Source organism: Erpetoichthys calabaricus, chromosome 17 (assembly GCF_900747795.2).
Source record: "Erpetoichthys calabaricus chromosome 17, fErpCal1.3, whole genome shotgun sequence".
In the NCBI taxonomy this organism is placed as follows: domain Eukaryota; kingdom Metazoa; phylum Chordata; class Cladistia; order Polypteriformes; family Polypteridae; genus Erpetoichthys; species Erpetoichthys calabaricus.
Genome location: NC_041410.2, coordinates 19,731,036 through 19,747,198, shown reverse-complemented (window position 1 = coordinate 19,747,198; position 16,163 = coordinate 19,731,036). Strand labels below are relative to the sequence as shown.

General features: G+C 39.1%; 1 protein-coding gene across 2 annotated transcripts in view; it reads left to right on the top strand.

Moving 5' to 3' along the window:
- Nucleotides 1-6,405, top strand: part of aldh1a2 (aldehyde dehydrogenase 1 family, member A2) — a 73,336-nt gene extending 66,931 nt beyond the window's left edge. For both annotated transcript variants that reach the window (XM_028823054.2, XM_028823052.2), the window contains exons 11-13: nt 836-993; nt 3,306-3,380; nt 5,656-6,405. In XM_028823054.2, coding sequence (XP_028678887.1) covers nt 836-993; nt 3,306-3,380; nt 5,656-5,728 — 306 coding nt within the window. In that variant the 3' untranslated portion in view covers nt 5,729-6,405. The remainder of the gene's footprint in view (nt 1-835; nt 994-3,305; nt 3,381-5,655) is intronic.
- The last annotated feature ends 9,758 nt before the right edge of the window (nt 6,406-16,163 follow it).

Genomic DNA, 16,163 nt, shown 5'->3' with positions numbered 1-16,163 from the left:
GATATTTAAATCATACTAAATGCCTTTCTGTTTCAAAACTTATTAAATATCTTATTCCCTCCCAAAGAAAAGCCATCACTTTCATTTCAGACTATGAAGTATTGCTCTATCAGACAGTTTAACATTGTGGTGAGTGACACATTCACACCTAGTGAAAGAAGAAGGTCCTTGGACTTGTAACATGCAACTACATTCATTTTTCCAAAAACCTTAAGATGCCTAAACTTATTTACAAATTCTTAAAAGTGAAAACAGCAGATGATTTTGTTTCTGTGTAGCAGAGAATCGAGAGCAGCCACCTAATTACATTTGTTCTTTCTGAAACTAAGCACATCTGGCCCTATAAGACTGTAGTGAAAAGACATAATGTCATAAAAAATATTGGTGTGCCAGAATGGGGTGTTTTCCTTTTTGCACAACAAATTTAACTTCTATGTCCCAATCCGGGTGGAGGTTATATTACTGGAAGTGTCATATTTAAGGGGTGGGGAGGATAATTTGAGATCTTCACTCTCTGTGATCATTAAAAGTCCAGTGGACCTTTTGGAAAAAAATGGAGATATTCCTAGACCTTTATTAAATTACCTTTCCTGGCCTTTTTCTTTTGTTTGTGACATAACCTTTACTTCTTCTAGTTAAAGGCTGCACAATGAAAATGTAAAAAATGGGTGGTTCATTCGGCCAAACGGGTGCCCAATCCCCATGATATCATTTACACTCCAGTATGTTATGTACACAGCCTGTAAAACACAAGAGAAATATAAAACAATGAATCTGTTGAAATGATATGTCTGTTAACAACTTGTGTAACTTCGTACTTCTGTTTTCATGACAGATTTTTGGACCTGTTCAACAAATAATGAAGTTCAAAACCATGGATGAAGCAATTGAGAGAGCCAACAACTCAGATTATGGTCTTGTTGCCGCAGTCTTCACGAAGGATATTAACAAGGCTATGACTGTGTCGACAGCCATGCAAGCTGGTACAGTATGGTATGTCTAACCACCTAGTTAAGAATAAGCAGACAAGATAACATCTGTAGGGTTTTAGTTATTAATGTCCTTCAGTCTTTCCATTTTCTGAATCTGATTAGTGTATTACTTCCACACAGAAAGAGTATGATAACATTACAAGAACTGTGACCAAGATGGGAATAAAATAGGGTCCATTAAGATTTGTAGCAGGAATGTCAACCAGGGCCTCACTGAGAGAATGCACGTATTGTAGAACATACTGTACTAGTTACATCCACATACAGTATAACTGAACCTGCACAAAGATATTCATAGTCTATTTGATGCTGTGGAGGGGCCTACTTGTGGTATGCAAACATTTTGTATGTATACTGTGCATGTGTATGAACATTTAACTATGTATTATACTTTCCCTGTATGTGTACATTCACTGAACAAATTGTTATGAATATTACAACAATACTGGGTAGGGCCTCCTCTTGCTCTTAACACAGCCTCAGTTCTTCATGGCATGGATTCCACAAGATGCTGGAAACATTCCTTTGCAATTGTGTTCCATGTTGACATGAATGCATCATGCTGTTTCTGTAGGTTTGTCAGCTGCACATTCGTGCTGTGAATCATCAGCTCTGATCTGGTTGATTGGTACTGTATTAGCGGGCCCAAAGTGTACCAAGAGAACATTCTCCACACCATAAACCAACACCATCAGCCTGGAGTACTAATAAAAGGCATGTTGGGTGCAAAGAATTCATCCTGTTGGAGCCAAACTCTGACCCTACCATCTGTGCACCTCAGAAGAATTTGAGATTCATTAGACCAGACTACGTTTTCCCAGTTTTCAGCTGTCCAGTTTTGCCCACCGTAGTCTTAGCTTTCTGTTCTTGGCTGACAGGAGTGGAACCCGATGTGGTCTGCTGTTGTAGCCCATCCAGACTTAAGGTTTGACGTGTTGTGCATTCTGAGATTTGTTTTGCTCACAACAGTTGTACAGACTGGTTATCTGAGATACCGTAGTCTTTCTGTCAGCTCAAACCAGTTTGGCCACTCTCCTCTGACTTCTTTCATCAATGAGGCATTCACTGGATGTTTTTCTCACCATTTTGAGTAATCTCTAGAGACTGCTGTGTGTGACAATCCCAGGAGATCATCAGTTACAGAATCAAAATCACTGAGTTCACATTTTTTCCTCATTCTGGTGTTTAAAGTGAACATTAAGTGAAGCGCCTAACCTTTTATGCATTGCATTGCTGCCACATGATTGGCTGATTACACAATTGCATGAATAACCAGCTGCGCAGGTGTTCTTAATAATTTGCAATGTGAGTGTCTATACACATACTATATATATCTAATGCTGTTTATAAGGCTAAATAATTGTGTGCATTTGTGCGGTATGTAAATCCACAATGTTGAATCTATCTCTGCCACAGGCTAAATTTTGTTCCAAAATTTATTCGCTGCCCCCACCCCGAGCAGTCTTTGATACCTTATTTGTGTGGTATACAAATTCACAAAATTAAAACCATTTCTACCAAATTCTGCATGGATTTACTGTTTGTGTGGATAAACATCATAAGCTATGTTATGTTCTGAAATTTAGTTTAGAAAATTTGAAGTGTAGAAAATTTTGTTTAGAAATGGTGTTGGTGCCTCACCAAGTGTGTCACAACATTAGAACAACTTTGGTGAGAAAAGTAGAATCAGCCCCAAAAGTCTGCTTATCCAGTTCACCTAATTTCTGCAACATAATACAGTATAACATCAACTTAAGATATGAAGGCCCCTAAAGTCCTACTGTCTACCACACCACTTGGTAATTAATTCCATGTGTCTATGCTGATTTGTGTAAAGAAAATCTTTGTATTTATGTAGCCTGTGTTCTTGTTTGAGAATTTATGTTTTATCAAGGTCTTCATTTTTAAAACATAAAGAAAAATGGTTGAATTTTCAATGAAAGGGAAAATCTTGAAATTATATATATATATATATATATATATATATATATATATATCACATTTTAAGTTTGTTTGTGCTCCCTCCATCCTTATGGTTCCTCCCATTTCCATCCATCATCCAAAGTCATACTACCAGGTGAATTGCTGCATGTGAATTTGGCCAGTGTGTGTGTGTGTGTGCTCTGTGAAGGTCCAGGGTTTGTACCTGCTGGTCCAGTTTCTGATGCAGAGAATATGGATGGAAATCTACCCTATTAAACAAACAGAAATGAAAATTGTAAAATGAAAATATAGATTTGATCAATGTTCAACAAGCCTTCCAGGACCAGCAGTTTAAGAGATTCCATGTGTTTTTTTTCCAATGTTTTTTAGGATAAACTGCTACAACGCCCTTAATGTTCAAAGCCCGTTTGGAGGCTTTAAAATGTCTGGCAATGGAAGAGAAATGTAAGTAACATTCCAGTCTCTTTTTTGTTACTTCTGGCAGTTTTTCAAAGAATAACATTTATGCCATCTCTTGTGTTGCTGGCCCTTTTTTGTATATATATTTGCTTAAAGTGTCTGAGGTAAGATGTGCACATCTGTGCATTCCTCCTGCTGCAAACATCAGCCATGGGTTTAATTTCCCAATGAGGCAGAAGTACAGGAGATTAGTGCGGGCTTCAGTAAACAAACTAAATACCTGCTGATTTTAAGCAGATGTGTCACTACTTAGAAGCCCCAGAGCTGAGTTCCCAATATTGACCTGTCGTGTCTGTGCTTGGCAGGACCAGCTCTGGTACCTGCTGCACTTGAGTAACACCTGATTTACATTTTGTACAAAATTAATTTTTCAGAGTTTGTTCCTAAATCCTATTGTTGCCTTCACTAAGGCAATATACATGGATGCAACTGCCCTGGTGGCATCCATTTTGAGAACAAAGACAAGGATTACAGATAGTAGGAATGCCTGATGCTCTTTATGAGGAAAAAGCTCTTGTTTTGATTGGTTGGAGATGACAGTGATGAGAAAATTCCTTGCTTAGAATTTCATAGTTAAGAAAATCCATTTTTTAAAACTGAAAACTTCATGTTACAACTTAAAGTTGTATTTTTGAGCTTCTGGGAGCTCAAAGTTTTGTTTGATTCTTTTAGCTTTTCCAATAATAATAAACAAACTCTCACATTACTGAAACTCATATCCCCAGAAAATAATTTCAAAAGATTTTTGTTATAAGGAAAAATAAAATGTCAGACAGCAGAACAGTATGAGGCTGTGCACAAGGGTGTCTTAAAAGTGTGTTTTAAGGACCTTTAAAGAAACCAGCATTTGTCCTATTGACACTTACTTTATAAATCTTCATGACCTCATCACCAATAAAGTGTGTTGATGGAACTGCAGCCCAGGGGCTTTACAGCTAATTACAAATCTAGCAACCGAAGCTCATAAAATCATGTATGATTGTATTGTAGGTATAACGTTGGGATTTTTGCATTTCTTTGATAAAAAGAATAACATTAAAAGCATGATTAGCTCAAGACAATCAACCCACTAAAAAACGGGTCATTTAGGGTTAAGAAATACTAGTGGTCTTTAGTTTATAGTATCAGACATACTAGGCACGCTAAAAACACACTGCAGTACACATAATGTTACACAAGGACTGAAAAAGAAAGACATTTATTCAATAGCTGTGTGCATCTGGGCCGATTCCAGGATTCGAGTGAATCAGACAGCCCTAATGGCACCTAGAGGTAGCCGCAGATTTCAACACAATATTCTCAGTTCGCTACAGGGGTATGTTTAAGCCATCTGGATGTATTTCTCAAGCCATTTCCAACCACACAAGAAAATTACACATTTTTATACATGGTATCTTTAGAGGGTGATCTTTTTACTGCATGCGTTAAGCAATTTTTATTATTGACAGAAAGCTGCCTGTACAGTAGAGCATGAGGTACGAAATAAAATCCATGAGTGGATTACAGCGCAGGACAACATGTGGTCAGAATATGGGAGGTGGACAAATAGATGAATATAGAGAGAATACGAGAGGTGGTACACGATAGATAGATAGATAGATAGATAGATAGATAGATAGATAGATAGATAGATAGATAGATAGATAGATAGATAGATAGATAGAAATCATTGATGTTCATGTTTACAGTTGGAGTGCAGGTAGATGACTTGCTTGTAGTCAGTCATTCAGTGAAGCAGATGCAGGAACGTAAACAGCAACGGTGTGGTTTAGCGTCAAGTAGCTTAGCCACACTGCCTCCATATTATTTAGCTAATTAACATAATATTATAGTATGTATTACACTTTGCCTGGCAAAAATGCTATGTAACCCACAGTCTTTGGAAGCAGGCTTGGTTCTGGAATGCTGAGAAGTAATGAACTCTGACTGTTTGTGTGCTTGGATCCTTTCACCATCTTAAAGTGGGACTCAGAATACTTGCATGGTGCTTCTTCAAAGATAGATAGATAGATAGATAGATAGATAGATAGATAGATAGATAGATAGATAGATAGATAGATAGATAGATAGATAGATATGAAAGGCACTGTTAGATAGAGAGTGGTTACAAAGTCTTGTTTTTTTTCTTAAAGAAGCTGTAAGCCCTGATAAGTGCCATGTGATACTACGTTTAGTGGCTGAAACAGAAGTGATCCTAAGTACTGGTCATTAGTGCAATGCATTACTTTTATTGATGCATTTTTTATTTTATGCTTTTTAGGGGAGAGTATGGACTGAGGGAGTATTCAGAAGTCAAAACTGTCACAATGAAGATCCCACAGAAAAACTCTTAGGCGCCTTTATTATTCTGCTGACATTGACAACGTCATAGAGAGCGCATCCTTTGACCTTTTAATAACAGAATAAAGCACTCTGGGAAATTACTGAGGAGCAGGAGTCAACAAGATGTCACATCTCTGCTGTCAACTGAACCTCTAACACAAACCACTACAGCCGCCCATCTCTACCTGTGCCACAGTATGCCCCCCCAGGCCTCCTGTGTCATCTTTGTTAATTATGCAGGTAGTGGGATGGGCAAGAAGTATTTAAACCTGTAAATACCATATTCTGATGTGACCTTACTTTTCATCTATCCTTACTTCTTTTTAATAATCATGATTTTGATTAGCTGGTTTAGCTGCTGACAAAAACCCTTACTTAAAGTGCATAACATATGAATTTTAGATTTAAAAAATGATTTTCCTGTGATCACTTACACTGTATGTATGTTGTTTTTCATTAATATTTTAATTCATAGTGTTTTAGATAATGTATAAAATGACATTTTGGGACCTTTCCTTTATGAACATGTAAAACAGAAGGGCATCTTTTATTTGATCTGCAGATTGTTTTGCATTGCCGTCCACTTGAAACCCTGTAAATACTATTATGTGCCATGAAAGTATAAGAAGTATCAAGATATAAAAAATATTTTCTATAGATTTTTTTTTCATTAAAACTTACAAAAGCAGATGAATGCTGTTTTTATTTTCCTCTTGAAATACTTAAAAATGTGTTTATGTGGAGTAAATAGGATGTGAGAAAATTGTCATGTTAAGTGTGTAAAAGGGATACATTATAATAGAGGATACAAAGGGATTAGCAAAGTAACTCATTACCTGTTAGTCCAAATGCTGGCGTCTGATTGGCCACTTGAAGGGCGTCAGCTGGCATTAAACGCCCTCTTAATATTTAGAAAGCTGTAAACCAAAAACAGCAAACAAGTAACCTTCACTTTAAGACAAAGGTAGCTGCTAGCAGTGCAGACCCCTGAGCCGGGCATTTTGTGTTCATTATTAACTAGCATGAGATGCCCGGCCCCTTGCTCAGTATTACTTAACTAGCATGTTATGCAAGTAACGCCCTCCCGCCCTCCCCGGAGGATATTATTTCATTCACAAAGTGAGCTATTGCCAGTTCAAAGTTGACTTGGTACTTGTTTGAGTTTTCTATTATTTCTTTATTTTCTGCCAGCTGGTTTTAATTTTGTCATGGTTGTTTCGACTGGGAACATGTCTTGTGTATGGAGACCAGCAGAATGGCTCAAGGACACGCACGTGTGTGTGTGTGTGTGTGTGTGTGTCTCTGTGGATATTATTCTCATTTACCTGGCATGAATACAAAAGAATTATCAACATCAAAAAATAAATATAAAGGTACAGTGCAGCTACATTAAAAGGGGCTCCCCAAACATGATCTCTGAGAAACCCCTTGATATTTTATATATAGTCTATTATTGTGATGGCCCCCTCAAAGCTTTTCTTTATACTTTAGTTTAATTAAAGCCAACCTGCCATCTTGTACCACTAATCTGTCCGGCTCCTTAGTCACGAGACAAACAATCAAAGCTTTCTCTATATAAATTATATAAAACCTGGCACAGAAACCACCGACCACTATTCATATTCAATTCACATAACTTTCTCAAAAACCTTAACCCAACTGAGAATCATGGGGCACCAGTCCATGCCAGAGCCCACTCATGCATACTCCCACACTGGTTCACAGTGGGACAATTTAGAGCCACCAAGTAACCTGAACCTGCATGTTTTTGGGATAAGTAAGAGAACCCGGAGCACCTGGAGACAAAAACAGCACATACACACAGAAGGAATGGGGAGACCCCACACGCAATGACTGGACAAGGGATTCAAACCCAGGACGCTGCATCTGACCGCTACAGCTCCTTGTTGTCCGTACACACAATATGAGTGTTTGTGTTTTCCATGAACAGGTAACACAAGGTGCCAGGGTGGGGGCTTAATCTGTCCCCTTGTAATTGGAGGTGCCACACTCTGGCCACTATTATAAATGATCCACATCCTAAATCAGTGTGTGTTCTGTATAATGCTTTACATAATGAGCATCTGCCCGTTCCTTAAAAACACTGTTACGTTCACTCACACTTTTCTGCATTGGATCACACAAAGACACAACTTTGCCACCTCGCAGCACTGTCATCCTGGCTCAGTTTCCTGTTGCTTGAGAAGTTTTCATGCTTGGACTTCAGTTTCTCCTGCTGTCAGGATGACCAATGACTTTTAAATTACCCCAATGTGAGTGCACCCTAAGCTAAGGTCCCTTCCGTTTCTGCTCAGCATAAGCCTGTGCCCTGCACCCTCTGCTGATGGCTCGGGCACACTCGTCATCACCAAGACAGGACAGAAGAAGGTTGGATGGACACTTAACAAGAGCATGAGAGCTTTTTGTGTACCTGTGGAAATTCAGATTGTTGCAAAGTATTGAAAAATAAAATGTTGCCCTCAATCTTTATGACATGAAACATTTTGCAAAATATTATTTAAATAAAACGAAATGACTTGGTTTAAGAAGCTGCAAGCATTTTTGGTGGATGTATATAAAGTAAAGCAGCACAAATGATATACTAAATGTGGTAATACATGCAGTTACTTGTGCCCCTTCAATAATGATACACAGAGACCCCCAGCACAAGACAGACTTGTAGACAAATGTAATTACCTTTTCATTTCTCATCTGAAATCCCTGATATAATCACTTCATTCCAGTGTTTTTCTTTTTCCCTTTGGGGTCCCTCCTAATAAAGACAGGAACTAACTAGAGACATGGAACCAACCCACCCCAGGCCCCTTCGACACTCACACAGGCTCAAACCTACGTCGCCGATTAACCCAATGCATACATCTTTGAGATGTGGCAGGAAAGCCAAAGTACCCAAAGGAAACCGCACACAAACACAATGAGCACATGCCAACTTCACACTGGCAGTGACCGGACGCTGGACTCAAACCTGTCAGGCAGCAACATGTCACTGCCCCTAAAGCAGTAATATATTTCTATGAATATATACACATACATACATATACATATACAGTACACAGAAATACTTACATGCATACATACACACACACACACACACACATATATATATTTATTATAGATTTGGGTCTTCAGGGGACACCCATTATAATATCCATGTCAATCACTTTTAGAAAACTTACAAAAGAATGCTGGCACCTTATAAGAGCTTCAGAAACGATGTTTCTCTGTGGTGCCACGCCATCCTGCAAAGAATGAGGTTTTCAAACAAGGGGCAACTTCCAGATGTTTGCTTAGTTGGCAGAGTAGAAGGAGCAGGGCTTGTGGTGCTGAAGAGGAAGTGACCTCAGGTGGAATCTGAGTTAGTAGCTGTGCGTCACCCTTTATTATTCCCCTTTGTTTCCCCTCAGCAAGACCTGTAACACCCTTTGCAGGCTCTCGTTTCTGACAATATGCCAAAACATCATGATCTGCCTAACTGTATGCCACCAAAACAGCTCTGACCTGCCAAAGTATGAACTCTACAAGACCACTGAAGGGGTCCTGTGATATCTGGTACCAGGACATTACAAGCAGATCCTCAAACACCTGTAAGTTACAAGAAGGAGCCACCATGGATTGGACTAGTTATTCTAACACATCTCACAAACGCTACAATGGATTGAGATCTGAGGAATATGGAGGCCAGGGAAACACCTTTTCATCATGTTTCTCAAATCATTTCTGAACAATCCGTGCAGTGCAGCAGAGTGGATTATCATGAATATCACTGCTACAAAGAGCTGTACCTGGTCTACAATAATGTTTAGGTACTATAGGTGGTAGGCATCAAATTAACATCCACCTGGATCCAGAGTTTTCCCAGCAGAACATTGCTCAAAGCATCACACTCACTCCACTGGCTAGTCCTCCTCTCACAAATGATATACAATACATGTACCCAGCTATCGAAATAATGCAAAAGAAAATGAGATTCACGGACCACATGACCATCTTCCATTGATCCAAGGTTTGGTTCCAATATCTGCATGCCCATTCTAGGCATTTTTAACAGTAGAAAGGGTTTAGTAAGGGCACTCCAACTGGCCTGCAGCTATACAGCAGGGTTCAATGCACAGTGTGTCTTGGTACATTACTCCTATAACCATCATTACAAGTAGTCCTTCTGTTGGTTCGTACTCATCTGGATGGCCTTCATTGACTTCTCACATTGACGTGTCTTAGTGTTAGTGTCAGTGGTTTGTCATTTTTCCCTCCTTGGACCACTGTCAGTAGGTACTAAGCCATAAGCCTTACTGTTTTGGAAATGCTCTGACCCAGTCATGTGGAGATAAGGATCTGGAGATAAGGATCATCAAAGTCAATGAGCCCTTTACAGCTGCCCAGATCCTCTCCATTCAACGAGACAACAACAAGAACCAAATATCAGCTAACCAGCTAAAATAGCCCAGACCTTGACATGCACCACTGTCATTAGATAGTCATTCACTTCATATGGGAGCAGGCAGAAATGTTTTGGCTTAGGAGTGTATGTAGATAGATAGATAGATAGATAGATAGATAGATAGATAGATAGATAGATAGATAGATAGATAGATAGATAGATAGATATGAAAAGCACTATATAACTAATAGATAGATAAACAGTGCATAGATAGATAGATAGATAGATAGATAGATAGATAGATAGATAGATAGATAGATAGATATGAAAGGCACTATATAATTAATAGATAGATAGATAGATAGATAGATATGAAAAGCACTATATAACTAATAGATAGATAGATAGATATGAAAGGCACTATATAACTAATAGATAGATAAACAGTGCATAGATAGATAGATAGATAGATAGATAGATATGAAAGGCACTATATAATTAATAGATAGATAGATAGATAGATAGATAGATAGATAGATAGATAGATAGATAGATATGAAAGGCACTATATAACTAATAGATAGACAAACAGTGCATTTACTCTTATTAGGAGTGCCAAACAGGTTATTATATTGTGATATTTGGATATCATATTTAACAGATTCAGAAATGATTCGCTGTACATATTTAAAATTTGACTTTGTATATTCCACTTCTGACTTTTTATACTTTATAATAAAATGAATGCCATATATTCTAACATTTACTATACTGGCCTATATGGCACCTCACCAACGATAAAATGAGGTGGGATCTGATGGGTGCCCTCCTATTTACTCACATCACTGTTACTGAAAACTTCCCCAAAACTGGGAGCAGGCACATCACCAGCATTGAGGAGCTTGAAGGGGTTAAATCAGCTGGAGGGCCGCATGTTTTACTCAAAAAGGAAAAATCATTTCCTGAAAAGTTTGGCCAGCTGATGGAGTTTCACATTTGGCCACTCTTTGAAGCTTTTGGACCAGTTACCAGCTGGCAAGCAGCTCAGCCAATGCAGTTTAATATCAGTGAACAAGATGAACATGAAACTAGACAAGCATAAGCGAAATTAAAAACAACAACAACAGAAAAAAAAATGGCAGCTCTATCAAGTGACAGCTAAGAGTGAAGAGGAGGACGCCTTCCAGGACCCATACTCTGGGGGCTACAGGCCTTTTGGAAGATATGGGATAAACCACAGTTTTTCTTGAATTAGTCTGCGACTGCTGACAAAAGTGAAATGCCAGGGCCCCTCTTGCATAACAGGGCAGCTTGGAGAGGCGAAGAGCCCTGGTGAAGGGAACTGCAAAGGGATTAATGGAGAAAAAGAGCAGAGAAACTACAAACAAAGAAAACCGCCTTTTCTTCATAAAAGCACTATGTGTCTGCCAACCAGACTTTGATAACCAGACAGATGGTTCATCAGCACACTCACGGGCAAGTTGCCTGAGAACCCACTTTTGTATTTTGTTGTCTAACCTGACATCATTTTAGGAACTGAGCACTACTTTAATGTTTTATCACCTTTACTTTTTTAAGAAGAACAAAAGCAGATGTTTAGGAGCAGATCAAGTGAAGTCAGAAAAACCACTGATAAAGCCTGGGTGCCCCACTGTTGGAATAGTGGAAGTAGTGCAGACCACCTATGGCATGTTTCTGTTTCTCTGTAATAATGGCAGTCATAGGGGCTTCTGTGGGGGTTTATAAACTTGGCATGTAATATGTGTTACATATGTTATGATGGCATTCAAAGTTTTATTTAATTTTTCTTAACAGTGTAAGAAATTTGACAAACAACAGGAGACCATTCAGGCCATCAAGTCTGTTTGTTTAGCTAACTGCTAAGCTCTCCCCACATCTCATCCAGATTTTTCTCACAGGTTGTCAAGGTTTCTGCTTGACTTCAAGTCTCAGTAGTTTGTTCCCACAACTCTTTGTGTAAAGAAGTGCTTCCTGCCTTCGGTTTTAAATGCACTTCTGCTTAATTTCCATTGGTGTCCACGAGGACGTCCTCTTGGATGTGATTCACCCTTAAGTTGAAAGAATTAGGGTTAGGGTTACAGATATAATTTATCAGCCTTTGAGGATTTTGAAGACCTGGATTTGGCCTCCTGCAGTCTCCTGTGCTCGAGACTAAACAGGTTTACTTCTCCAAGTCGGTCCTACACTTATACTGTTGGCCCTTGCAATTTGCTGGGGTTAGAGGCGCTGGACATCTGTGAATGTGTTCACAATGTAAACTAACACACACACACACACACACACAGCATGATTACACTGTTATATGGTACTGTATTTATATCTCTATTATCTCGTCTTGGAAGGAGACGAGATGTGATTTTCTTGGAGAGACAATTATACGTCCTGTGAGAACAGTCCACGCCCGGGGCCAGAAAAAAAAGACAAAGAGTAGATGACAAAGTAGAACGTCGTAAAGAATTCAAAAATGTTGGCATGGTACACATGCAGAGCAGATTAGAGATAATGGAAGTATGAAAATTCAAAAGTCTCAAAAAAAGGATAGGAAAGATCACATTAGCGCAAACAAACGGAAATTATTACTCGGTGAAATAATGGAACAGCGAGAAGAGATCGAATATACTGTTTGGATTTAAACTTTAAGTCAGAGACTTGTAGATCGTCTAATCCATGTTGCCAGCGAGAATTAAAAGATTCCAAAAACTTTGGCGTGGTATGAAGTCCTATGAGACTGAGACTTTTGCCATGAGATTCCTTCAAGTCACGCCCTACTTACAACCATTTTTCAAACAAGACCACGGTCATCTAACCTCTCAGTCGTGTGAATGCTTTTGTCAGACACACTTCCTGTGCTCTCAGCTCTTATAAATTTTATCAGGACAATAATTTTATACATTCTAGATGACACGTCACCAACTAAGCGAAGAAGAAAGAGCATGGACAAACAATCGAAAAAGTTGTTTTATTTATTAGACAGAAAGAAATATTCACTCACAGGCAGTTATACGTTGCGTTGTCACAATGTTAGTCCAAACACAGAATCAAAATTCAATGCGATCTTCAATAAAAGTTAATTCCAAATATTGTTTTTACTAAAGTTTTAAAGTAAAAGTGAAAATAACGAATATGTAACAATTACCATGAAAATAACAATCTCTTAAAATTGTATATCCGGTTAACCAAAACCCAGGGGTGGGCGAGCAAAGTGAGCAGGGGGCAGAGCCCCCTAGTTTAACAGAAAATACAAAACTGACGTTTCTACTGTACACTGAGGCATATCCACTTTTCCTGCTAAAGTAACTGCTGCAGTGGCTTTACGGATTGCCTGCTCTTTTTTCTTGATATACCTTACTGGCAGACAACTGCAGCATCCGACTTTACCGAAAGAATAACGCGTGAGGCTGGCTGCCGAGACAAAGATGCATGGCGTCCCCCAGACAAAGTGTGTAGTCAACTGCAACTTTTTACAAAATTGAACTGATTATAATAAACGTGTTCATATTTATGGCAGTACATGATAAAAAAATAATTAATAATAGATATATTTTATGCAGGGCAGCACGGTGGCACAGTTCACTACCCAGGTCCTCCCTGCGTGGAGTTTGCATGTTCTCCCTGTGTTTTCGTGGGTTTCCTCCCACAGTCCAAAGACATGCAGGTTAAGTGCATTGGTGATTCTAAATTGTCCCTAGTGTGGGCTTGGTGTGTGTGTGTGTACCCTATGGTGGGCTGGCGCCCTGCCTGGGGATTGTTTCCTGCCTTGCGCCCTGTGTTGGCTCCAGCAGATCCCCGTGACCCTGTAGTTAGGATATAGTGGGTTGGATAATGGATGGATGGATATTTTATGCATTTAAGAATGACTAGTTTTCTTTGCATTTTCTGGCATACATGCATCACAGTTGGTTGAAAATCTTGCACAAAAAAAGGAACATTTAATTAATGAAGACAATCCTGCAGATAGGCAGAGCTTGCGAATCACAAGGGGCAACAGTATATACAGTATATGCATATCCCATAGGCAAACAATGAGAGTTCCAGTCAGCCAAGGGATCATCTCAAGGGCAGTTGGTCTATCAGCTGTGATAAAGCATCCACTCCAAGGCAGCCCAAGTGCCTCTATAGACCCCAAGACTGGAAAGAATTTGGAGAAGATTTAAGAAAAATAAGTAGCACAATCATCCAAGAGCTCATCTATGACAGGAATTTAAAAAGACGTCAGCAGCAATAGCAGCAGCAGCAGCACAAACACAAGCCCAGCGTTCTCAAACAGCAAACGACTGTTTACCCCGAGTCTAAAGCCAACACCCGTGGGCTCCTCGAACACTGCAGCTGAACGTTTGGCCTTCTACACAAGTCTGATACAAATAAGCGATCAAACTTTTGAGGACAGTGCACTTTAAAAGCCACCATAACTTTGCAACATTCCTAAGCTTTAGAAAGCGAAAACATATATAAAGATAACACCTACAGTTCGGATGAATTTGTCTAAACTAAAAATCACACCTTTCGAGTTAACAGCACTTACTGTGCTGTCTTACTATTTACAGCATCACCATCCATTTAAAGAACTTCTGGTTTATCTTAATTTAAACATACTTTCATACGTGTTTCCACCAGTAAATCTGGTAAGTGATTTAACTGAAGAAGTTATTATTTGTTGTAAATGAAAAATGAAACATTTCTTCAGAATACAAATGAAACTTAATATTGTGTTTCGGACATCTCCTATTTGCGAAATACAAGGAAAAGAAAACTGAACCCTGAGGATCATCACATGTCTTCACAGCACTCTGTTTACTTACTTTACACCATTACAATCATGCATGCTTCTGTTTACTTTTCGTAACAAAACCTGTTCACTTTCTACACTTTGGGATCATTTTGGGTTGGTGGAAGACTCAAACGCACCCCCTAGTGATTAACATCTCTCTCTCATATTGTGTGCAGCACAGTGCATGGAACAATGGATGTGGATGCACCACACAAACACTGGACTGGGTGCCTTCTGAGTAGATAGATAGATAGATAGATAGATAGATAGATAGATAGATAGATAGATAGATAGATAGATAGATAGATAGATAGAAAAAGCACTATATAACAGAGAGCTGTTTAAAGAAAAATACAAATAGTATATCAAAGTGTATCAACTCATCTCTATATATATATATATATATATATATATTCACGGCATTCGTAGTCTGTGTCACAATCTGATTGTATGGGTGGTTACCTACCAGGTAACGCTTGTGGTTGGCCAGCAATCTGCTAACATCCGCCACGGTGCCCTCAGTTTGTGAGGAGCAGATCATAGAATGGTTGAAATAGTTTACTGTCAAATAAATGCAACGAGTACGCGACATGTGTTTCGCCCTCATTCTGGGCTCATCAGGCGTACACACTCCACTGCACTCCCTCTCGGGAATCGAACCTCGGACGTCAGCGCCAGAGGCGATGCCCCTAACGTTGCGCCACGGCGTGTGGTTCGTTTATTTGACAGCATGTAGATCGGGGTAATTACATTCACGCCATTCGTAGTCTGTGTCACAATCTGATTGTATGGGTGGTTACCTACCAGGTACGCCTGATGAGCCCAGAATGAGGGCGAAACACGTGTCGCGTACTCTTTGCATTTATTTGACAGTAAACTATTTCAACCAATATATATATATTTATATTTATATAAAATCCAACGTCTGTCTGTCTGTCTGCCTGTCTGCTTTTCACGACAGAACTACTTAACGGATTTAGATCGGATTTTTTTTCTATTATTTGCTTGAACATTCCAGTTGATCATCATCATGCTAAGCATCATAGTTTGCTTGCGGTAGCGATTTATTTGCTAGAATCTGAGAGAGACGCAGCAGGTTGAGGGGAATGGGGCAGAGCCCTCCTCCTCTCACACACCAGCCTCTGGGTGTATTTTACATCCACTTAGCTAGCGAAAGACAGAACTACTTAATGGATTTAGATCGGGTTTTTTTCTAGAATTTGCTTGAACATTCTGGTTGATTTTGCGACTTCTGACA